General features: G+C 37.1%; 1 protein-coding gene across 1 annotated transcript in view; it reads right to left on the reverse strand.

Moving 5' to 3' along the window:
* The window catches only part of LRP1B (LDL receptor related protein 1B), a 500,403-nt gene that overhangs the window by 213,322 nt on the left and 262,131 nt on the right, over window positions 1-24,950 (reverse strand). Inside the window, 6 exon segments of the mRNA XM_072419083.1 lie at window positions 10,047-10,418; window positions 15,327-15,451; window positions 15,754-15,905; window positions 16,700-16,826; window positions 17,873-18,002; window positions 20,850-20,984. Of these exon segments, the coding sequence (XP_072275184.1) occupies window positions 10,047-10,418; window positions 15,327-15,451; window positions 15,754-15,905; window positions 16,700-16,826; window positions 17,873-18,002; window positions 20,850-20,984 (1,041 nt within the window).

The following is a 24,950-nucleotide window of genomic DNA, read 5'->3' on the forward strand; positions in this document are numbered from 1 at the left end:
ATAAGCTGGTAATTTTTCCTTAGTATACCAACACAAGTTAATTCCAAGAAATACAATTGGGTTAATTTGTTACTCCATAAGTCATTGCAGTACAGGTCTCATCCCCCAACGCATTTCACCTATATAGGCTTCTTCAGGGTAGTTTTCAAAGTAAGAGACACATCCTATGGGAACTGTGTATTAGGAGTTCCAAACAGATATAAATAAAACAACCATGTTAGGAAGAATATGTCTATTATATAATATATATTATAGGATATAAGGATCAAACAAAAGGAAGGGAGAGGGAATGGGAGGATGATAAATGTTACCTCATCTTGGTGGTAATTTAGAGTGGGTACTGCAATGACTTATGGAATCACAAATTAACCTCCCTTTCTAAAACCTATATAATATGTAGACTTGCTTTCTAAAATCACCTCCGTGTAATTAACTGAAAGGATTGAGAAAAAGAGAAAGCTGTACACTGGATAGAGACTGAAGTTACAGTTGGAGTTCAGCTTTAACATTTTATCACTGAAACATAACCACGGCCTTTGTTTCATCTGTTCGATGAACCGGGTTACATTGCGGTTAGTAAATCCTAAAGTCTCATTGTTCAATAGGCTGCAAATGCGTGACATAATACACGGGTATAAATCTGGTTTTAGTGAGCTGAGAACATCAAATGAAGGACTGATCTGAAGTTATAAATCTTTTTCCGTGAACAGCAGAAGAAGAAGAAAAAAAATACTGTGTTCCTGTGGAAAGCTGATGTATTAAGTTACTGTAACCAGTATGGAGCTGCTGTCATTTTCCAATGCAAATTTGATAAGAATGAAGATTGATCAATGGTAGAGGGGCTGTGAATTTGCACTAAATGCTCCCGGTGTACAAGATCACAGTGTTTAATGGGAAATGTGTCTTTTTCCTGCTGTGAAAAATGAAACTCACAGTATTTATTTCAGTCTTAAATAACAACAATTGTTAAAAAAAAATCTCCAAAAAAACAGACAATTGATAGAAAAACTTGACAGTGTTTCAAGACTAATAATAATTTTTTCTTCGCCTGACTTTAAGGTGCACCCCAGGCAAAATTAGACTTTCAGATGAATACTAGGATTATATATTCTAATCAAATTCTTATCCAGCAAATGTTGCAGTTAACTACCGTAGTTCTTCCAACTCCCTATGTCTCCTAAACTGTTGATCAGAGAACCTTTATTACTTACATTTTAGCATTTAGATTGGTAGTGTTGGTATCCTTAGGTGTGAAAAAGAATAATGTAAGGATTAAAAGAAAGGTTATCATTGTGAGAAAGGTGGGTTGGTGTTAGGGTTACAAAAAGGTTTAGAGTTGCAGGCAGACTATGTTTTAGGGTGAAAGGTAAAGTTATTATTTTTATTATCTTGTATTTATATAGCGTGGACAAATTATGCAGCTCTTTACAAAGTTCATAGTCATGTCACTTACTCTCCCTCAAAGGGGCTCACAATCACAATATGTTCCTACCATAGTTATGTCATTAGCACAGTCTAAGGTCAACTTGGGGGGAAGCAAATGTTTTCGGAATTTGGAAGGAAACCTGGAGGAAACCCATGCCAAAGTGCTAACTTCTGAGCCCACTGTGCCAAGTTAGTGCAAAAGGATTGTGTTGATTACAGTCTGGGTCAGAGTGGGGATTAGTATAAGAGTACCAGAAAAGGTTATAGGGAAGGTAACTGTAAGGGTTAGTAATATGCTTTCGTGGAATTACCTGTTAGGGTTACAGGTAGGGTTAGTATGAGAAATATTGCTGTGGTTACCGGAAGGGTAGGGGGTTGCAAGGGGTTAGTATTGGGGGTACAAGTAGGGTTATTGTGAGGGTTGCAGGGAGGTTACTGTTAGGTTTACATAGATGGTTAGTGTTGGGAATACAGCTGGGGTTAGTGTGAAGGTTACAGGGAGGGTTACAGGGTTTCATGGAAGGTTAGTGTTATAGGCAAGTTTAGAGTTTTAAGGGGTGTGAATGTAAAAATTAGTGTTAGACTAACATTGAAAGTTCCCTGGAAACTTTAGAGAAAGACGGTCACTGGGTTTAGAAGCCATATGGGTATCTTTCCTAAAAGCTGATTTTTTTCCCCCACGCAAACAGTCTGTTGTTTTATACTTGGAGGATCATCACAATGACCAATAGGATTCAATCCTGTTGTGGAATGGTTAAGTGAGTTTGAACATACCTGGAGATAAACTACACAGAGGAAAAGGAAAATAAAGCAGATCCTTCGCCCCGCATGTTAAAAGCAGTAGGAATGTGAATTACCACATTCCACAAGCCTAACACATTCCGTTAACCTTTAAGTAAATTCTGCTTATAAAAAATCTAGACATACAATCATAAAAACAAACAATCATAGACAAAGCTTGACTTAGATAGGGTGATATGATTGTGACAGTCTGCTGCATGCAAGAGAAAGCATTCCTTGGTCCCCTTTTCTGCAGTGATCAGACTACAACATTGTATCTTTGCCCCTGATTTATTAAAGCCCTCCAAGGCTGGAGAAAATACCTTTTCATCAGTGAAGCTGGGTGATCAATCAAACATGGAAGGGATTTCTTCAATGTCATTTGCTATTTGCTAGTAACTGTTTTGAATCCTGGGCCAGATCCATTCCAGGTATGCTAGATCACCAAGCTTCACCAATAAAAAGTAAATCCTCTCCAGCCTTGGAGAGCTTTAATAAATCAGGGCCTTTGCAGCAAGTCACAAGGTACAATACTCCAGTAGTGCTGTGTCAGACGCTTGTGAACACTATTGGGACCTGTAAAACGGTACTGAGGCTACAGGAGTTACATTTCTAAGCAGTTAAACCCCTTACATGGCAAAAATGTGCTTAACATGAAAAGATATTGAAATTCACTTTAAGCATCTTTACTATTTCCCATTCCTTTTTAAAATCCATCTCTTTATTCTTTTCTGATTTTTCCCCACCCTCCAGCCACTCATGCGCTGAGGATAATCTATAAAGTAACAGTAGTTGATTGCTGGCCTCTGAATACATGCTGAGCCATTCTTTGTGGATTTCTATGAACTAACCAACCAAGAACCCATCACTGCATTGTGTGACCTGTGATCTGAGAAATGGTCCCAGCTGGATGCTCTGCCTTTTTGACATCAGGGAGTTTAGGCCAAAAAAAACAGAACCTATCAGCCACAATTTAAAATATTTCAGATAATACTACCATTTTACAAGAGTGCCATATGGAAGCAACATTGTATTGTTATCTTTTATTTTGTTTATGTATAAATGATCATTTCAAGCGTGCAACTTTATGGAATTTAACCATGAATTGTATGTCTTTGGCGCAAAAGAAGCGCCAAACATAATGGTGAAAAAACCCTTATTCTGTCTTGCCTATACCTAAACCAAATAGTGGTAAGGATTTGTATTATATTGTACCATATCGTACCATACCGTACCATACCATTACACAAAAGATGAATTAACAACCATATTTTTTCTTTTAAAACTAAGCCTGGTAATGATCAAAGGGGGGGATATGTTAACCCTCAAAACTTGTTATTGTTGAATGTTCAATGTGACGATAATATGAACTATTAAAGTTATCTTGGATTATTCCATCATTTGGTTTAATTCTACTTTTGCAGTTTTATGCTTTTATCAATCAGCTCTATCTATGGAGAACAGAGTCACCAGAGCTACTAAGACCAATAAATCATGATGTCTTCTCCATAATAATAAACTAACAAGTTCTGAATTCTTAGTGTCTCCTGGATGTGTCCTTTGGATATTATATGTCCGTGACTTCATAAAGTCAGCCCTAATGACTTACGTCTCAATGTTGGTGGGGTTGCACTTTGAATTGTGTTATTAAAGTAGATAAACGTTTATGTGAAAGTAATACTTTTTTTGCTAATTTTAGATATAGTGCAGAAAGAAAAGTTATTGTCCACCCTGGGGAGATTCATCTTCTCTCTTGGACCTGGTAACCATTATCTTCAATACAGAATTTTATAGCACACTAAATATTTTTAAGTTGTCACAATGGGCATAGAAAAACAATTTTTCTATGCACCTGTTCTGGTGAAAACTATTTAACAAATGATGTTCCGTATGGAGAGATTTTGGCTTATTCCCAGTTGTGTTTCTAGGACAGGAAGTGAAAAGAAAGTAAGCAAAAAATCTATAAAATAAGAAAAATGTCATTAGCCTTGAAGCTCAGCTGCAGTCACAATAATCCTACCAGGCCTAAAGCTATTCCAGTGTTTGGCCTCAAATACCTCCATAATGCAGGGCATCGGCTCCCTTCTATCCCTGGAAAAGTAGAGCTCCCATGGTACTTCTCGGACCACTCTGGTGTAAGTGCTGCAGGTCTTGTATACCCCAGCGCTACAACTGAGTCCTTGCCCACATGGCTTCATTTTGTAAATGGCCAGGAGGAAGAGACACAACTCCAGCCCTGGGGTCTATAAGTGTCTTGATGCTTACATCCAATCAGCCTCATTAGTACAGTGTGAGTTCTGCTCTTCCCAGCATGTACAATTTGCCAAATGTAGAAGAAAGCTGGCATGGTTGCAGTTTGCTTTTAAGGTTTTGTCTTTTCACACACTTTAAAAGACAAGCCATTTCTTTTAAAATTAAACTGGATTGCACTACATTATAAGGTGCTAGCTCATTACACTGACTTCAATTTGAGAAAACAACTGCTTCCTCTGTGTGTAAGTGGTAGGAACAGTTTAAACTAGTTCTATTCTCTTTTCATGTCAGAATCATTCAAGGGCCTGAAATAGGTACACTGCTTGCTAGATGTATACAAAAATAAGCGCTCATTTCGCTCTACAATGCAAAGGACACTGTGTCTGCTGCTCCGGTAATTTTTTTGAATTTACAATTACATCCCCTGTCAGTGTGCATTTTAATCATGGAGACAAAAAAATGACCTCTTCACCTGCTCTGCGCAAATGCGGATCCGGGAAAAGCTGATTATTAGACAATGTAAGCCATGGTACTTTCTAATATATCCTAACCCACAAAAAAGTACTTTATTAAAATAGTACTTGGAAGCTGTGTTGAAAACAAATGAGCTATGGAAATGAATGATGAATTATATGCATATCCCCCAGCTGTCACTGATTTGAAGGAACTGTTCCTCTTTCAGATCCAAGTCAGAAAAAGTTCCTCTTTTTTTTCAGTTGTCCCACTTTTTGGGTAGATATATATATTTTCTATACAGAAAAAATAACTTATTTATTTACTATAAAATGTTATTTTGCACTAACCCTTTCATCCAGCCTTCACATAATTAAATTTGTTATTTTGAAAAGCTAGTAAAAGAAAACATGCCGTATATATACTTAAGTATAAACCCAGATCTTTATTTTTCCCCTGCAGAATGACATTAAAAAAACAATACCAGTAGAACTCAGTAGATGGCATTGTGTCTTCATGTAAAATGTGTGACAAATTCTTGTCATAAGAGACATTAGTTTGTTACACATTTTACATGAAGTCACAACTCCATCTACTGGTGGCCAACAATCATACAAAAAAAGATAATTTAGGAACAAGTTACCTAACATAATTAAATAATTGGTGGAAAAAAGGTATAGCTTCCCACTCAACAACTGAGGCACACCCCTCTGAGTTCTAGGTATGGACGTCTGGGCATCGTGAAGGCCCATCTAGGAGTCCAAACAAAAACTGCAACCATCAGTTGCTAAAACATTCAGGGCTCTTTGGTAGATTTCTAAGTTTAAATAAATATACAGCCTGCCCAGTAACACCCCCTTCTTCAGACTGGCATCCACCCACCATCCATTTGCATTATTCTCCCTAAGCGCCAGTGTTAAAGGCTCTCAAAAAGAGGAATGTTGTTGTGATAGTTTCAGGAAGATGAGAAAACACATTTGTGGGCCCTCTAACCAACCATCTTTTGCCTGTATTGCATAGAGAACCAATAATTACATCTCTGGGTCTATAATAGGGTGATGAAAGCTTTCATTTTCTATTTTATTTTTTGTTTTGTTTTTTATTCATATTACTGAATTTAATTACCATGTTGAAGAGATAGCATGCTGGGGACAGAAGGCAAAAAATTGTCAGATTAAACTTCAGCTTTTACAAATCTCAAAATTGACCTGCAAAACTATTCAGGTATGTCACAGAAAACTGTGATAAAATCATATGTGGAAAAATACTGCAATATCTGCATTTCTTTTTTAGTTTCTTGCAACTTTAAAACAAATACTTTCCATTTCACATTCCCAAACAGAGACTAAAGTTGCCAGCAAACACAAAAAACCTTTTAGCAACTTAACTAAAAACCTTAGGGAAGTTACACAATCTTATCACTTCACTGGAGTCCTGGTCTTCTGAGTCACAACAGGAATATAAAATGATGTGAAAATGATTTGTAAAAATTGCTATGAATAAAAAGCAAAACATATTTCACAAAACAAAAATGAATCCTAAATATATATTTGTTAAAACTAATTTCTCTGTTAGAACTAATGTGATAAAGTATCATTATTGTTAAAGCAAACCTATACAGAAATGTCAACCTAAAGAGACTCTGCCATGGGAAGCAAAAATCCACAACTGCAGCAGTTATACAAATATGACACCCTGAAGCACCTGTACATACCTACAGCATGGATAATAATTGTCAATGACTTAGTGTATTAGAGCAGTCTCCCCATGTTGTTTGGAGATCCACCATGGCTAATCATTAAACGACCAACTTGGACGTCCATTGTAAATTCCGCCAATCTTGAAACACCAAAAGCTTAAAAACATAAACAGGGATTTTGCTTCCTGGGGGTATTCCTTAAAATGTTGACTACTGGAGTCCAAGAGTGTCTGGCCTAGATAAAGTTTTGAATGTTCTACAAAAGAGATGTGGTGAGTGGCTGCTTAAGAAGCCCTAGATTTGTAATAGTCCCACCAACATAATTTGTGTTCAGAAGGTAATTTGAGACCACTTAACCAGAGAAAAAGAATTGATTAAAGTCTATTCAGGTGTTCTATGCAATTATGTTTCGCTAATAACCTGATCTGCATCACATCTCCAAATATTATTACCTTTAAGACACCAGTACTTGTTTTTGGGCTTATTAAATCGACTACCACCAATCCTTTGTTCACAAGAAAAAAAAACACATCTGAGATTAAATGTGCCAGGGAATTTATTGTCAGAAAAGAATGCTTAGGACATTTCTAATATGGCCAGTGACCATCTGAATGTCAATATTTATTAAAGACCTGTACTAATAGTGCTATTTATGTGTTTGTTTGTTTATTAGCATTGCATCGGGGTGATGGATTTAGAGGTTCACAAAAGACAGTAACAATCTTGTTTTTAGTTCTTCTCACAGGAAACAACATATATTTTTTCAATATAGAGAATGCTCCTACACATGCTTTGGATAATCTATGACAGGCACGCCCAAAGTCCGGCCCATGGGCCAACTGTGGCCTGTGTTTAGATTTCCACCAGCCCGCAGCCTCTGTCATCACAGGGAATCCCCTATGTCATTATAGTGGGCGTGGGCTGTGCTAGATTTGCACGGGCCACACCCATTCTGATTCCAAGAACGTGCTCTGCACCGACACAGACTTCGTGAACAGGGAATCCCTCATGTCACCCTGGCGGGCGTGTGCTGTGCAGGACCTTGCAGAACAGGCCCACATTTACCCTGGTTAGTGGTCGGCCCCTACACATTTTCACCTCACCAAATCTGGCCCTCTTTGCAAAAAGTTTGGACACCCCTGATCTATTGCTATGGTTTTCTCTGACCTATGCAGAATGGGCTGGGTGATGCCTTGTGGACATCATAAGCAATGCAAAATTTCCCTAGTTCTTGATTTAGCTGGTCAGTTGGGAGCATCTTTAATTAGATTGAACATTGAGGTTACAGGGCTGCATTATAAATTGATGCTTTATAAATCCTGTTAATAATTATTATTATTATTATTATTATTATTATTAATAATAATAATAATAATAATAATAATAATAATATTAATAGTAAAATTTGAGGTTAAAATCAATAATTCTTGTTCCAATCATTTGAAATGATATGTAGAAGCCACACTGCTGCATCAAGGTAACTCTGTATAATGTGGGAAGGACCAAGGTTGACGGGACAAGTGCGCCCGGATGTAAAGTCCAATCTGGCTAACTCACCAACACTATAGCCTGCTGGTTGGGTAAAAGTGATTGATCGTAGATCCTCCCATGATTGAAATTTACAACAGGCCAAACTTGTTCCACCCACAACCCAAGCTGTTCTAAACAGGGTGAAAAAAGAGGTCATGCAACTTGGTTCTAAAGGGAGAACCAAAGCGTTTCAAAACATTTTTTGTAGAAATTCCATGCCTACATTTGTAAAATAGGCATTTTGGTTCACAACCCCTTTAATAAAAGGAGACCTAATGTGATCAAAAAGACAGAGTCCCGTAGTGCTGGCAATATCATGCAGAGTCTGCGCAATAATTTTCTGTGCCAAACACCAAACTTACATAATGATCCTGGGATAATTATTAGTGACATTAGTGAAATAAAAACTTCTTTAGTAATATCTGTCTGTGATGTGTACAAAATAAATAAATATTAATTGTGCATATCAAAGTCTCACAACATCAACATGCAATCATATTGGCAGTGAATTTGTTCTCATCTTATTTTTGCCTGCAGTACAAGACTCAGATGGAGCTCTACATTCTAATGTGTTCTTGCTTATACATAGATTTATAGATTTGTAAAACAAATTCCAGATGTAAAGCTCTCTGTTGATGCAACATTAATGAGTACATGATCCATGTCTCAACAAGTCAATGAGCATCTCAGAGGCACAGAAAAAAACAAGTCCTTCTGTTTGATATTAATGTGAGTCATGAGATCATCACAACATATCAAGTATATAGGCAAGGACTTTCTGCTCATCCACAGACACAAATTAAAAAACTAACATAGGATATACAAATATCTATCTATCTATCTATCTATCTATCTATCTATCTATCTATCTATCTATCTATCTATCTATCTATCATACACACATACTTTATAAGAGTATTTCATACATTCCTGTCTTAATAATAAGAAAACAAAAACAGAGTATTCTGTAACACCACGGTAACCTTACCCATTGGATTATTACCCCACTTGAAAATGCCTTTCCCAACGCAGTCCCTTATTTTTTGACTTGCCAGCACAGGCTTACAACCTTTAGGTTCCCAGAGCTGTAAATATTTTAAAACTGTGCCAAGCAAATTTCCAGGTAACTATCTGAACTCTAATTTGTCAAATGCAAGACCAAAATAAAATACATACATATCTACTATATTACCTGACATGACATGAGTTTACTAAAGTACCAACTGGAAGACCTGAGGACAACCCTCCCTTGGAAACATAAGGATATAACCCACGCAAAATGTTCTTCCAGACTTGTGGGTAAACACTACACATATTGGATGCTTTATCAAAGGACTCACATGGTCTTTGCTGAACTAAATATACTATTTTGTAAGCAATGCAAATATTCCCAAGCACTTAATCCAGGTAGTCAGTACAAGGCGTGCTAATTAAATTGTTTCAGTGTTTAGGTTAAAGCCAATGATCTGTGTTGCATACATTTGCAATTACATATAGAAGCCACATTGACATATCAAGATGTCTCTGTATAGCATGGTCCCAAACTATGTCTTCCCAACCTTGGATAAATACAGTTTTACAATGGCTACATTGATAGCAAATTCAACTTGGTTGATAGACTCTGTTACCCGGAGTTCTTTTTTGGATGGGGTTGGTATAATTACCCATAAGTGTACAAGGTGCATAAAATCCAATCCTTAGGCATGGCTGGATGTGCTGCCAAATGAATGGCATGAGACTGCAATCCTAGTTAGAGGTACTTTAAAATGCTACTAAATTTGGTTGTAAATGGTTGTTCTTTAAACCTAAGCCTGAGTATTCATTCAATATTTTTTTGTCATCAATTTTTTACTCTTACCCTGTACTTGTTTACTACCAGAGATAAGATCCAAACCAGGACACTTACTTTCGATGATGACTTTTCTGCTTGTCCAGTCATCGTTGATCATTTGTATGTTTCCATAATGGGCATCACTGTAGAAGATGCGGTTGGTGCCTCTCTCATTAAATTTGTAGTCAAAAGCCAAGGAAATTATATTTTTAAAGTACTCCATGTTTTCGTACGGCTGTACAGGTGAATTAAGGTTGTTTTCATCAGAAAGGTGAATGCTCTTTAAAACTGTTCTCCCGGAGTACAGCAAATAGCCCTCATGTTTTAGACAAGTAATCCCATTTTTGGCTAGATATCCATGAGCACAAGCTCACGTCCTTTGCATATTCCCTCGGTACAAGCAAAGTTGTTGACATCCACCATTGTTCTTCGCACAGATGTTGGTTCCTGCCAAGAAAGAAAATAAAACAATTGATTCAGGCATTTAGTGGCTGTCACAGTTCATTGACCAACTTTACAGGGTTCTTTTATTAGGTCTCCTGAGGATTATCCCTTTCAGTGTTTAGAATAACCTGAATAATATCTTTGAGTGCCAGAAAGGAACTTTTTAAATACAAATTTGTAATCCTCTAGGTTTAAAAATCAGTTTACAATCAAGAATTAGGTGAAATATTTTGTAAGCACATTTGTTACAGGTTTGCATGATACCATCATTTTCATGCTTCCTTTTTAAAGCTGAACTCTAGCCAGGTACATCCATAAATGCATTTTTAAGTGCAAATATCTAAATCTGACCTGGTGTCAGCCTTGTGTCATTCATGTACAGAGCATAAACTGGAGAAGGGAGAAGCAGCACATAAAGTCAATCAGTTGTGCTGTAGTGCAAGGAGAATGCTCGGACGGGAGAAGAGAAAGAGGAAGAGAGAGCAAGAGAGTGGCCAAGAAATTAACACATTGTTTTACACCCTTTCCTGTCCAATCACAGGCTAGTAGTAGTAGTAGTTCCCGGTGACGTTGGTGCATGTGGACGTTCCGCTCGGAACGGGCGGGAAAATGAAATCTATTTGCATTGCATGCATACAAATTAACTGTATTGAATGCAATACAGTGCATTTATATGTGTAAGAAGAAGTACATTGTCTTTCATGAACATTTATTTTACAGTATAACATAATAATATGAGTATATCATTTATTTTTTATTTTTTTAATATTTGGACATGATTTTGTGTTTCAAACTTTTTTGTACTCTATACACTCTAATACTATAATATATTACTGTAAAATAAGTTTTTATGAAAAACAATGTACCGCTTTTAGACATAAAACCGGGCAGAAATAAACCATCCAGGAGGTAAATGTAGCATTATTTTTATGAAACTTTCATTCGATTTCTTTTTATTCATTCATTTAGTTTTTTTCCAGAAATATGGGTTCTTCAAGAAGAAATTGTTTAAATGACCTTAATGTGTTTTGCCACATTTGTGGTGAATATTCTCAGCAAAAACATTACAAAATTTGTGAAACAAGCATATCTTGCATATTTTGGTATTTGGTATTAAACCAAGATAAGTTTTGGGCTCACCATATGGTAAGCAAAGCTTGTGTAGAGTGTCTACCTCAGTGGAAAAATGGAAAAACTGAAAGTTGGTGTACCTATGGTATGGCGAGAGACCAAAAATCATCATATTGATTGTTACTATTGTGCTGTGAATGTAAAAGGTTTCAATTGTTACAAGAAAAACAATTGGGAGTACCCTGATTTGGAATCAGCAAGACGACCTGTGCCGCATGGTGCTAATGTTCCCATACCAGTGTTCAGTACACTCCCTGATATTCCTGTATCTGACATGGAGGATATACGAGGTTTGGAGTGTAATCCAGGAGTCAGCAGTGGAAGTGAATATGAAGAAAGTATTTCATCAAACCAGCAGCTCTCCCAAGAGCTCAATGATTTAATACGTGACTTAAGTCTGTCAAAACAAACATCTAAACTTTCAGCATCCAGGCCAAAAGAAAAGAACTGTCCGAGACCGGAAGTTAAAATAACGGTTTATAGGACAAGACAGGTGACACTCCTACCATATTTCAGTGAAGATGGAGACTTGGTGTACTGTTGTAACATCCCTGGACTACTAGCCCATATGGGAGTACCAGAATACCGAGCAGAAGACTGGCGGCTTTTCATAGACAGTTCCACTCAAAGTTTGAAATCTGTTTTACTGCATAATGGCAACTGCTATGCATCAATTCCAGTTGGTCACTCAACAAAGCTTAAAGAAGAATATGAAAATATCAAAACGGTCTTACAAAAGCTTTGCTATTATAAACACCAATGGTTCATTTTTGTTGATTTAAAAATGGTGAACTTCCTATTTGGACAGCAAAGTGGATACACAAAGTACCCATGTTTTATCTGCTTGTGGGATATAAGAGCAAAGCAGGATCACTGGAAAAAAGTGACATGGCCTCCAAGGGAAAACATGAAAAAAGGTGCAGCAAACATCATTAACGAGCCAATGGTTGACAAAGTAAAAATATCACCTTCCTCTACACATAAAGTTGTGATTAATGAAGCAATTTGTTAGAGCTCTATACAAGGACGATGAATGCTTCCAATACATTTGTAGATTCTTCCCTAGATTGAGTACTGAAAAATTAAAAGCAGGAATCTTTGATGGACCCCTAATTCAGAAACTGATATATGATATGAATTTCACAAGTTACATGACTGATACTAAAGCTTTTGCCTGGCACCGCTAAGTCATGGTTGTCAAGAACTTCTTGGGTAACCATAAAGCACAAAATTATGAAGAACTGGTACAAAACTTGCTCTTAAACTTTTTAAATGTGGGTGCTACTAAAAGCATAGAGCTACACTATCTCCATGGCCATTGGCAAAATTTTCCAGAAAGCCTTGACAATTTCAGTAAGGAACAAGGGGAGAGGTGCCATAAAAATATAAAGGTGATGGAAGAAAGGTATCAGGCCACATGGGATAGACACATGATGGCAGGCTACTGCTGGAGCCTTCAACGTGAATGTCCTGATCAACAGCATCAATGGATACCATACAAACTGAGTTTTTCAATGACTTCTTTGTGATTAGCTCTGTAAATATACTGAATATAGAATATATTGACAATAAGTATTTCAAAATTTTAATTTTGTATACATTGGCATATCCAGTTTAATTTTGCCTAATTTCCATGTATCATTAGTTTTCCATGAGGTTATTCTTGAGGTCATTATTTCACAAACTATAACCAATTTAGCAAAACCAATACCATATAATCTGTGCATCAAACATAACCTAAATTGACTTTAATATGTTTGGCAAGAAAATGATTGTTGATCAGTGTAATTATAAAAGGGACAACCTAAAAAATAAATTATATGTATATAAATAATTTTTGGAGTGTTCCAAACAATTCAGAGTTTATCTCATGCTAATCTCATGCAATATTCTTAAACAGAGATTTAAATTTAAGGTGCCAAAAGCACCAAACTCCTTTTCTGAACAGTGGGCTATGTCTATGACAGCACAGGTATAAATAATGAAAGGCAAAACCTTGGATTGTTTTGGTCGATTACAAAACATGCTGATCTGACTTTACACATTAGGACACATTTTAGAAATGTCAAGAAAACAGGACAAAAAAGTTCGCCAAATGTCATGTGTTCATGATGATGCTCCTACAAATATCACATTGCTTGTTCTGCTGTAACATTAGTTTGCTTTGCCTGGCTCACAGGGACTGCTCTAAGGCAAAGTAGAGCGGCGTGTCTTAATGAGGGCTGTGCTGCTGCTTGTTGACTTGCATTGCTATACACACTGTGTAAAGTTTTTCAACAGCAGTATTAAACACAACTAGTTGAAATGCAAATTGTAGGTCAGTGGACCCCCATATTGACCTTTTTTCACAATTGGTTTTAATGCAAAGCCCCAGTGGCATCAGGTCTTATTAAAAATAACAGGGGTGATTTACTAAAGGAATTAAGCCTGTTCATTTAAGGTGAATTATCACTCTGCAAGGTAAATTAATTTTGCTTAATAAATGAGGTACACATTAACTGTGCAAAGAATACCCAGTCACATTCAAGGAAGCACAGAACTTTGCTGTAATACATGTGCAAAACATGCCCATGTTTAGGTCAATGCAGGTAAGTCAGAAAAAGACTGTATCTGTTAAATTGTCAAAAATGCCTAATTTCTTGTTGTGGGCTAAAAACTAGGGATGAGCGAGAATGCCTCTGGCATTCTCACGAAAATTTCCTCGATCTTCAATTGGTCCATGAAATTTCGGCAAACCGATTTCGCAAAAGATCGAAGGAAACCATTACGATCCACAGAACTAGAGGTTAATTAACCTCTAGTGTCCCGGAATCACAGTAGATTCTCAGGGTTGCATTCGTTCATGCAGCCCTGGGAATCCTCCTGTTTGCGATCTTGGGGCACTAGAGGTTAATTAACCTCTAGTGCCCCGGGAATCGCAGTGGATTCTCAGGGCTGCATTTATTTATGCAGCCCTCAGAATCCTGTGTGCGATCCCCGGCACTAAAGGTAAAATGGGGACAAGTCTCCCCATTGAAAACCTCTAGTGCTCTCTGGTTGGCTGGGGAAAGCTTACCTCAGCTAATCAGGGAGCACTAGAGGTTTTCAATGGGGAGACTTGTCCCCATTTAACCTCCAGTGCCAGGGATCGCACACTGAGCTCATCAATGAATGCAGCCGTGGCTGCAATCATTAATCAGCACAGCCCGCAATTCCGGTAAGGGAGAACGTCCAAATTTGCCGCAAGATCAAATTTTAAAAACTTTCTCGCTTATCCCTACTAAAAACTTACACCCGTTTTTGGACAAATTGTGAGAAGTAGTGTCAGCCCTATTCTGTGTGTAGACATGTAGAAGGACATGTAGAAGCAGGACTTGCAGGATTTGTAGGACTATGTCTAGGTGGGCTAGTTGGACTCCTTGGGATAACTCAGGAAATGTAAACAGGAATCGCAAGAACTTCGTATGTTTCCACCTATTGAACACAATTGTTTTATTGGCATGTTTACCAGACCTACAGGGAGCAAATAAGAGAAGTTCAATTTTCAAGTTTATATTAGCTTTAAAAACTTGGAATATTGGGTTTTTCCTTTAAATATTTCTACCCTGTCCTAGTAGCTATGAAAAAATGATGTTGATGAAATTTTTTTACCCATTTTATTACTGCTAGCATGTTTCAAAATAACAGAGTGCAAGTACAATGACAAGGCCCTGTAAAGTTGTTTAAGAACAGCAAAAAAAATAAAATAATTTTCAGATCTGATATCACAAATAATAGAATTGGCAATGCAAAATATCAGACCTTTCTCTCTGGCTCGGTTAAAGACTTTCACATCCTTCAGATTAATCCCAAGTCCCGTTCTCATGGTTACAGCATCCGTAGCGTCGTTCTTAGGGCCCCTTCTGATAGAGCCGTTGGAGTGTGCTCTGCCAAAAACGGGAGAAGATCACAGATCAACAATCCTGGGATAACAAAACTCAAACAAGTCGTTAAAATGCAACAGACAGCTGGTCTAACAGACGGTATAGGAAACCTACTTCTGTCTGTGACATTGATATAGTTTCGCTTTGAATATCGAAAGTGCCTTTTTTTTCATCTTGGGGAAATTGCCGCACTCCGTGGGAGCCTTACTGTGACCTTGCTAAGGAATGGCTAATCCTACAAGGGTGAAGCAGCTGGCACAGAAATCACATTTTCCGACTCAAATACTTATGGAAAAATAAATTACCTGTCAGACCAGTAGATGTAAGCCCCGAAGACGACAACAGAAAACATATCCACATTGCTTCCTGACAGCACAATCTCCCGATTCCGACCACTCTCAAGGTCGATCCTTTCTATCTTGTCCGTACGGGCGTCACACCAGTACAATTTGTTTTCCTAAAGACCAATTTTAGAGTAAACTTTACAAAGCCTTTTATTTGTGGGGGTTCTTTATGGAAAGAATAATGGAAAAGTGAAGGGAAGGTATTAAAAATTGTACGGCGAAATCCCAGATATATGCAGATAAAAAAAAGGGTAGATCCATGACGGTTATGCATAGCAACGAGTAGCTAAGTTTTTTTTTTTAGGACATAAGTACTGTATTTATTACTTTACATAGCACCATGGAACAATCATTATTCACATTTTGAAATCAGACAGACAGTGAGTGGGTGCACTGGCTATTGCATTTTGGTGCAAAGCTTTCAGTAGCTGCATTTTTAGCGCTGAACATTTGGCACATGGTAGATGTAGAATGTATATTCTAGCATCCCAATTCAATTGATCTAAAAGTAATGTAGCACTTGTGTGAGATAGCAAACTTTGAGGCTCAGGTTTAGGTTAAGTGTTGGGGATCAGGTTAGGTTAGGGTCCAGTTTTGGATTTAGATTTACAAGTTAGGTTAAGTAAAGTTAACTACAATGCTGATTCCTGTTTATATGTTTACTGTTTACCTGTTTTTACTGTAGCACATAGTGTTAAATTTAACTTAACTATTGAAACTGCTTTAAAATTCAAAGTGTTGGTTGGTTTTACAATGCCGAATGTAATCAAAATTAGGGAATTTCAGCTTTATTCCTCTGGGTAAAGCAATCACTTAACATAAAAGGAATGAAAGACAGGCTGACATTTTAAAGGGATAATTGTGTGCTGCTTTGAAAATTATTTTCCATTGAGTAAAATAAACAAACCTCGTAATCCACTGATATTCCATTTGGCCAAGCAATTCCTGTGTTGACAAGTATTGTCCTTTCTGATCCATCCAGTCGGGCTCTACTTACGCATGGTGTCTGTCCCCACTCAGTCCAGAAAAGATATCTGTACAGAGAAAAACAGAGAAAATGTACAAAAACAGTTTTACCCATCAGAAAATGAAGACCTCCACCCAATTTCAAAGACTTTGTTTTTGTTTAAGTCCAGTTCTATCCACAGTTGTTTATTTTGTTTAGGATGCAACACAGAAAGGTCTAGCATCTCTCTCATACACTTGCCCTGTTCCTCGTTTCTATCACAACTGGCAGTTTTCTGTCTGATGCTATAGGTTGGGGTGGATCATTGGCATGTCATTGGTAGTGGCGCGGGGGTCAGCTGGCAGAAGCACAACATACACAAGGGGACTAAAAACCCAAAAGTCCAGGAATTCTCACTAGCTCTTTAACATAGTGAAGTTAGTGGGAATAAGTGGCAGAGCAGGGGAGCCTATTCTATTACAGGTCCTATAAAGGAAATCTGTAGTTAGAAAAGCCAGTATTTCTAAAAACACAAGCTGCTTGGTTCTCATGTTGGTCAATTTACTTAAATGCTTTCTGAATTGTCCTGCAACAACAATAGAACTTAGAATTTCTGACCTTAATATAGCTCAACATGCTGCTTGATTGTTTTCAGTTACTGGGGTTGATTTACTAGGGAACTGAGACTCTTCACTTACCAATGAGAACTAGGGATAATTAATTTAGCTTCTGAATGTGACAATAGTTTCCTTTGCAAGTGTTACTCAGCCATGTGCAAGGAAATCTAAAAATATGGATTTTTCCTTGCACATGATTGGATAGTTATAACTAGCAGAGCTTCTGTAATTTGCAAAGTCATGTAAAATATCTCTTGCATGTGAATATCCTATATTCTATTTGTAAATCAACCCTACTGACTCAAAGTAGTGCAGCCTGACAACCAGGAAAATGTGATTTACAGCTCATTAAATATATTTCCTATAATATATATAATGTATATATAAATTTCTAAATTTCCACTTCAGGTTTTCTTAATAGTTCGAAAGCATCTGGTATCTGTTTGGACATTATTAACTGGCTACAGTTTTTCAGCATTACCCACCCTATCAGTCTTCAAAAATGTACTGTACTTACCCTTTCTCTGGATGTACAGCAACAGCCCTGGGCTGGTCTATACTTTGAGATATCACCACATATCTGAAGGAACCATTGAGCCTTGCCACTTCAATCAGGTTAAAGCCATGGTCCGCCCAATAGATGTTACCTACAAAAAACAAATATATATTTTATTACCATATTCCTAATGCTGGATTTTAAGCCGTCCACAGGGCTAAAATAAACAAGCTCCATAACCCTAATTTTCAGATCTATTACCTGACAAGAAGCCAATATACAATGAAAACAAAGCAAACCAGTATCCTAGAGAGCAGCAGCATCTGATTTGCAAAGGTAAAGGCCAGGAGATTTTTATTAAAGAATTTCTGTTCAGACCTGGAAAAAATTATCAAGCGATTCCAAGATAAACCACCAAGAAAAGGTTAGCTGACTTTTGACTTAGCAATAATGCTGCCATTAACCAACCTTCAGGTTAACTGACCTTTGGGTTAGCAACAATTACATATTTATCAGTTAACATTATTTTGGTGGTTTATCTTGGAGTCCTTTGTGTATTTCTTCCAAATCTGGGCAGACATTCAGTATTAAAAATCTCCTCCACCTTACTTTTGTGCAGGGACTTTCCATATTACAGACTAGTTGCTTGTATCCACCTTCCCTGTAGTTTCTTGCAGGAAGCTAATAATGAGCTTGTCTGCTGCACCCTACTCATAGCTGTCTCTCTGCCCAGAATATGACCTGCCCAATGGAGATGCCATAGTTGTTTTTACAAGCTAAGACATTTTGATGTGGAGTGGAGTTGTATCCTTTACAACAATTAGGCAATATATTCAATACAATCTTTTCAAGCCAGGATTTCAGATTTAAAGCTTAGGGGTACCTATATCTGTCAGATAAATAGCCTTTTATGGAGAGCTCTCAAGAAAAAAAGATGTTTAATTGTTTGCAGCTCAATAACTCACACAGTACAGAAAAGATCTACTAGACCTTTGAAGGTTTACCAGTATTGAGAAGTACTAAGATGGACTGTTTTGCCCTAAACACTAATTTATCTCTATAAGAATCTATACCAGAAACCTACCCCTTGCCACCCCCCCCCCCTTCCAGCAACCAGTCCATCTTATCATTATCTTGGATAATGGCTGTAGGATTTAAATAGTTCTCTGCTGCAGACATTAATGAGCTGTGGGCTGTATATTGCTTACAGTCCTCTCTTTGAATAATTGGAAAGAGTTCAGCTCTACCCTGGAGAAACTCTATAAAATCATAATACAATAAAATAAACTTGCCAAAGTATTGTGGTATTTGAATACTAATCAAAATGCAAGCCATCCACAATTATATATGTAATAACATGATAATGTTTTATATATTAGTTCAATGTTCCCTTAACCATGGTACCTACACCTCAGGGTAAGTATTTCAAAAATAGTCAGACTGAAACACCTTTAGATGTGAATTTGTGCTTGACTGAAGGTCTCAGCAGAATCCTATTGCTTTCTGCCTGGAGATTGAAGGTTTCTACCACATTCCGAGACATCATAACTGCAGGCGTATAGAGTGTGAGATGTATTTCTGCCTGAATTGCTCTTGGAAGGATAATACAAGGCTATTACTATTCAATCATCCTCACCATTAAAACACATATCCAGAGGCCTCAAAATGTCACGGAGAGCCTCCAAATTTCAGACACTGATTCTGTGCTTTAATGAACCAGTGTGTAATTAGAAGTTATATAAGTAGGGAATCCCTTTGAAAGATGGTAAAGTTTACACTAATCAAGCTCCAAACTTTTTTTTTTTTAAAAGGATCCAAGTTTGCTAGGCTTCTGCTCCACAATGTCATGCTGTCACTGATGGAGTACAAAAGTCCATCTCACCACAAACAAAACATGTTAAAATTTTTGATAGTTTATAGAAATATAAATTCTTTGCTGACTTTCTTTTCTTTCTTTTTTCTGTTGGAGTTATTTTTCTTTAGCTCCTGATCGAGATACAAATAGTAAACTAAGGAGTAAAAAAAAAAATTGCACATATTTTATTATTAAATTAATAAAAAAAACAATGGCACTCTTGATCAATATTTATCCAACATTGCATATGAACATTGATTGGGAATGCCTTTTCTTGTGCCAATCAAAACAGGTAGGGGTGGGGGTAGAAATTATGGTGACAGTAGAGGGCTTGGAACTTCATTGAGCTGGTTAGGACAGATCGTAAAAATGGTAATGAATGAAAACAATGGGCTGTAAGCTATCAATGGTACACATCAGTCACCTTTTCTAATGGCTGCTGGTTGTCAGGGATGATGAATATCAGCACAAATTTGCACAGCGATACATATTCCACAGGTGCACTAATAACCAGATTTTTTGTAACACTACTAAACTCCTGATGAATAAGGACCGAGTAAACCTGAAACATGTTAGCCTTGCTTGATTGATTGTGTAGAATAAAAAACACTTGCTTGACTTTAAAGTTGGACACTTCAATTCCCTATTTTCTGCATTTCATGCCTAAGGGTCTAGAAAGATTTTTAGGTGATAAAGCTACCTATCTACAGTGACATCTTAACAGCAATAATCTAACATTACAACAAAAACTCTTCTTTAGGTGCACCAGAGCTAACAAATGTTTGTGATTAACCACCAGACAAAAGAAGCCCTGACCAAAATGTATGACAGTAAAGGCTTACATCCTGTTGTTTATCTATATTTTAAAGTAAACTTTCAGTCTGAGCTTTTGTTTTAGTTTGGATACAGATGAGAGTGAAGCCTATGTCAGGGTTTTAGTTCTCTTTTTCCATTTGGTCCATTCTCATCTTTTACTCTTTTCTGACCAAGGCAGTACTGTAATGGGAAATTTTCCCACTGAGAACACAGGTAGCTAGACAGGCATTCCAACCTTCCTCTTCATGGAAAACTAGAGAGTTTGGGCAAACATTCAACTTTAAAGCATATATGAAACACAAGAATAAAAAGGCAGAAAGCAGCTACCAGCAATCCAGTCTATGGCGATTCCTTCCACTCTTCCTAGGCCATTGGTGATGATGTCTTCTCTCCACGTCTGATCTCGCTTTGAACGGCTGATTTTGTTAAAACCCATGTCGGTCCAATAGATTGTGTCATTCCCTTTGGAAAAAAAGGTAATAATTCAAGAAAATACAATTTTTTATATTTGACTGCAGTTTTGTAACATTGTCTTGTACCTTCTCTGTCAACTGTCAAGCAGCAGCAGCTATACGTGTGGAAAATAAGTCTTGAGTTTTTTCGTTTAGCAAGGAACATTAAATATGGGAATTCAAAGGACTTCTAACAGTTGAAATCAGTGAAGACCAGCTTTACCCAGATCGGATTTAATAATTTTGCAAAGACAGTTGTAAGTTAATATATATCTGACTATTACTTTCTCAAAAAGACTATTGGTATGATAAACCCACGTACTAGCGTCCACCAGGAAGGTGTCAACTATCCCACCAATGGGTCTTTATAATATCTACCTGTTCTTCTTGGAGAATCTAATAGTACAGTGTGACACTCCAATATATTGTTATTTTAGCCAGAGCACTTGGGTGTATAACTTGACAGCACATAAATAGGAAAAAATATATAAAGCAGAGCATAGCTTTTCACTGATGGTCAAAGGAGTCACCAATAATTCAAAAAACAATAATTTAAAGGAATCTATTACCCAGCAGCCATATAGTCAGTGTGTGTTGGAGCTCTTAGGGAGGGTGGACAGCTCTGCTGAGGCACTATTTCTGGCATTGATGCACATTCCCATGCCAGTGCTCACCTACTGATGTATATTGTTTGACAATAGCCAATTTATTTAATTGTCAGAAATAAAAAGATTTTCTCCCCAAAGATTTCATTGAGGTTCACAGAAAAGTTTGCTAACAAAATTTGCAGAAAGTGTTTGTTATTTGAACCCAGGAAATATACTTAAGCATACCCTGTAAAAAGATGTATCTTTAACACACAGAGAAATACAGTGCATGAAGGTATTTCCAGATTTGCACAGAGTATGGAATATTCACCATTTATGCAACCTTTCTGTGCAGTCTTTTTTTCTATGTTGGCTGCTAAGTAAGACCGCAAGAAAAAGTCATGGTTCAAAAATTCTTTGGGCATCCTGGGCAGAAAGTCAACTGTTCATTGGAAAACATCCCACCCTCTAAACAATTGTTTTGAATGATAGCTCTAATAATTGCCTAAATTAGTCACATATTATTCTATGAATGTTATTAGACAAATTTCTACAAAAAACAGTTTGTGCATTTAGTGTTTCTTTACAAATCATTTAACTAAATGCTTCTACTTCTACTTTGTTTACCTGTATTCATTTCTGCATAATTGCAGCACCCATTGCAGATGCAGTTTTCAAAGTAATAGCAAATACAGAAAAGGTTTTCAGTAAACTTCCTTAGGTTAGTCAGACTTTCATTGAAATACACAGTACAAAAGGACTAAGTTAATAACAAATTATGGTGTAGTGTGTGTGCAGTTGTAGAATTTTCCATTGGTGGATGATGAACTATCCCAAAAGGTCAATAAACAATCAGCCTTGCTGCTTTATTCACCTTTGGATTATGAATGTTAATAAATATATATTTTGGATTACCTTTGTCTTTTTCCAACAGCACATTCTTTCTTTTTTCTAGAAGTTTTATACAAAAATGGTCAAGGGTGTATACTCAAAGTGATTCTGCTGTCACACGTAGGCTTGTAAACTATGGAAACGTCAGAGTTTTAGAAACTTTACAGACTACAAAGCTCTAAACTATTTTTACAGGAACTGAAGCTATGTTTAGTCCTGTTCTCTACTAGCATTTACATCTTCATGTTGGTTAGAGTGGCTGTCCAATACAGAGATAAGCTATTAGGGAGGGCTAAAGCTACGTACACACTTCCAATTATTATCGTTGTTAAACGAACGACGAACGATCCTGCACGATATCTGCGAACGATCGTATAGCACAGATCCTGCACATACAGATAACGACACGATCGTTCGTAGATATTGTACACACAATAGATACGATCGTTTGAGCGATACAGGGAGTGACGTGCACGACAGGAAGTGAACGAACGTTCGTTCGTCACGCATGCTCAGACCATGGACGATCAACGAACGATCGTACACACGAACGATGGTCGTCCAATCCGATCCGCCGGTCCGGTCGTTCGTTTCCAACGACTTTCCTCGTTCGTCGGCGTCGTTGGTTACTTTTTTTACGAACGATTTTTGCCCAATCGATCGTTCGTCGTTCATTTTGAACGATAAAAATTCGAAGTGTGTACACAGCTTAAGAAAGGGCTGTTTGTGGCTTTTGAGACACTCAACATTGCGCGGGGTCATATGGTAATGCCACTAAATACGTATGCTTTACACAATTGCCAGAAGCTTAGCAATGGAGGACGTGCTAATCCAACCCTAGATACAATACTAAAATATAGCAAGCAATCTCAATAGGATGAGGACAGAAGGTATAGAGAGTTGGGGGAGCTCTAGAGAAGTCTTACAGATGTGTATAGGAAGAAGTTTTGAGTGAGGATATATTTTAATTATGTAAAAAAAGGCACTTATTTATGAAGGTCAACCCTTCACAAGTTCAAGCAGGGCTCAGATCCAAGGTAAGTCAAATCTACCTTACCCAATACAATGATGGGTAATTATGTTTGTTGTTTCTCTCGGGTGTAGGATGGCTTTTTTCTTTACTGCCATGTGCTCACTGGACAGTTACTGAAAGAATAACCTGTGGTTTACATTTGAATATATACATATATTTTGTTATGGCTATGACCAGAGCTGCATGGTTTGTGACATACTGCATCAGAAAGTTTATGAAAATTCCTACAGCTTGGATTAGTGTTACAGAAGGGTGCACCTTCAATACAGGATCCTCAGGTATATTTTAAAATATTGTAACATTTTTATTTCTTAATTATTTTTTTATTTAATTATATTTTAATGACATTAACATGTTAAAAAAGAATTAAACTTAATAAGTTAGGATGTTCTATATTATAAAGGAAAATGCTTATTGTTGCTAAAAATATATTTTATTGTCCAGGGTTCAACCTGAATGATAGCAGTGTACCTCCTGTGAACATGTCTAGCCACTCTTGTATAGCCACTCACTGTTTACAGCCTCATATCTGTAAATCTGCAGTATATGATGTAAATCACTGCAGATTCTGACAGCCTGGCTCAGGAGATCTGGATGTCACTGCTGTGCTGTCTATTGTTCTCATTGCTCCTCCAACATTGGGAAGCAACACCCTGACACTTCCAGGATGGCCACCACCCGATACAGTGAAAAACAAAGGATTGATATATCAGTAATAGGGACAGATCAATTGCAGAGAATGTACAGAAAACATTTCAATCTTCTTATTTTTAATTTTAGCCAAAGAAAGTGAATATCAAGTATTTATGACAGAAAACATTGTCAATAATAAATGACGCTTTGGTATGTGCATGGTAATACAACTTAATAGTAACACTCATAAAGATATTTCAATGATAAAAAGACATTTTTACAACTGTACCAACAAAGTCTAAAGGAAGATCAATTGAAGGCAAAACCACAGGCACATTGTCACTTCCTATTCACATTTATTATCAATCACATCCTAAGTGAATCTGATTATGTTGGAAAAGGATCAGAAAGGCAGAATGAGTACAGTGTTTTGGGACTTCCAATGGAATGGACTACAGAATGAATTAGTGATTGAAACATGTGGATCCCTATGTGTCTTCTAAGCTTCTAAGTACTTGAAAAATATAAACATGGAAAACGAAGAAAAAGCCAGGAACAGGCAAGATGGGGCATAGGGTGTATATGAAGTAAGGAGAAGGGTGATAAAGAATAGAGAATGATTTGTGAGCTGAGTCTATCTCAACAACCAAAAAATACACCAGAAAATAATTCTCTCCTGACCACCAAAGATGCAAGTACTTTAACCTCAGGCATTACGAATCCATATTCTGGAGAAAAGTGAACTCCATCTATTAGAACCAGACCAGATCGGTGATTTAGGAAGTGGTTAATGCATCCATTTGAGATTTTGGAAGACCACAGGTTAATTTTT

This window comes from Pyxicephalus adspersus, chromosome 7, assembly GCF_032062135.1.
Source record: "Pyxicephalus adspersus chromosome 7, UCB_Pads_2.0, whole genome shotgun sequence".
In the NCBI taxonomy this organism is placed as follows: domain Eukaryota; kingdom Metazoa; phylum Chordata; class Amphibia; order Anura; family Pyxicephalidae; genus Pyxicephalus; species Pyxicephalus adspersus.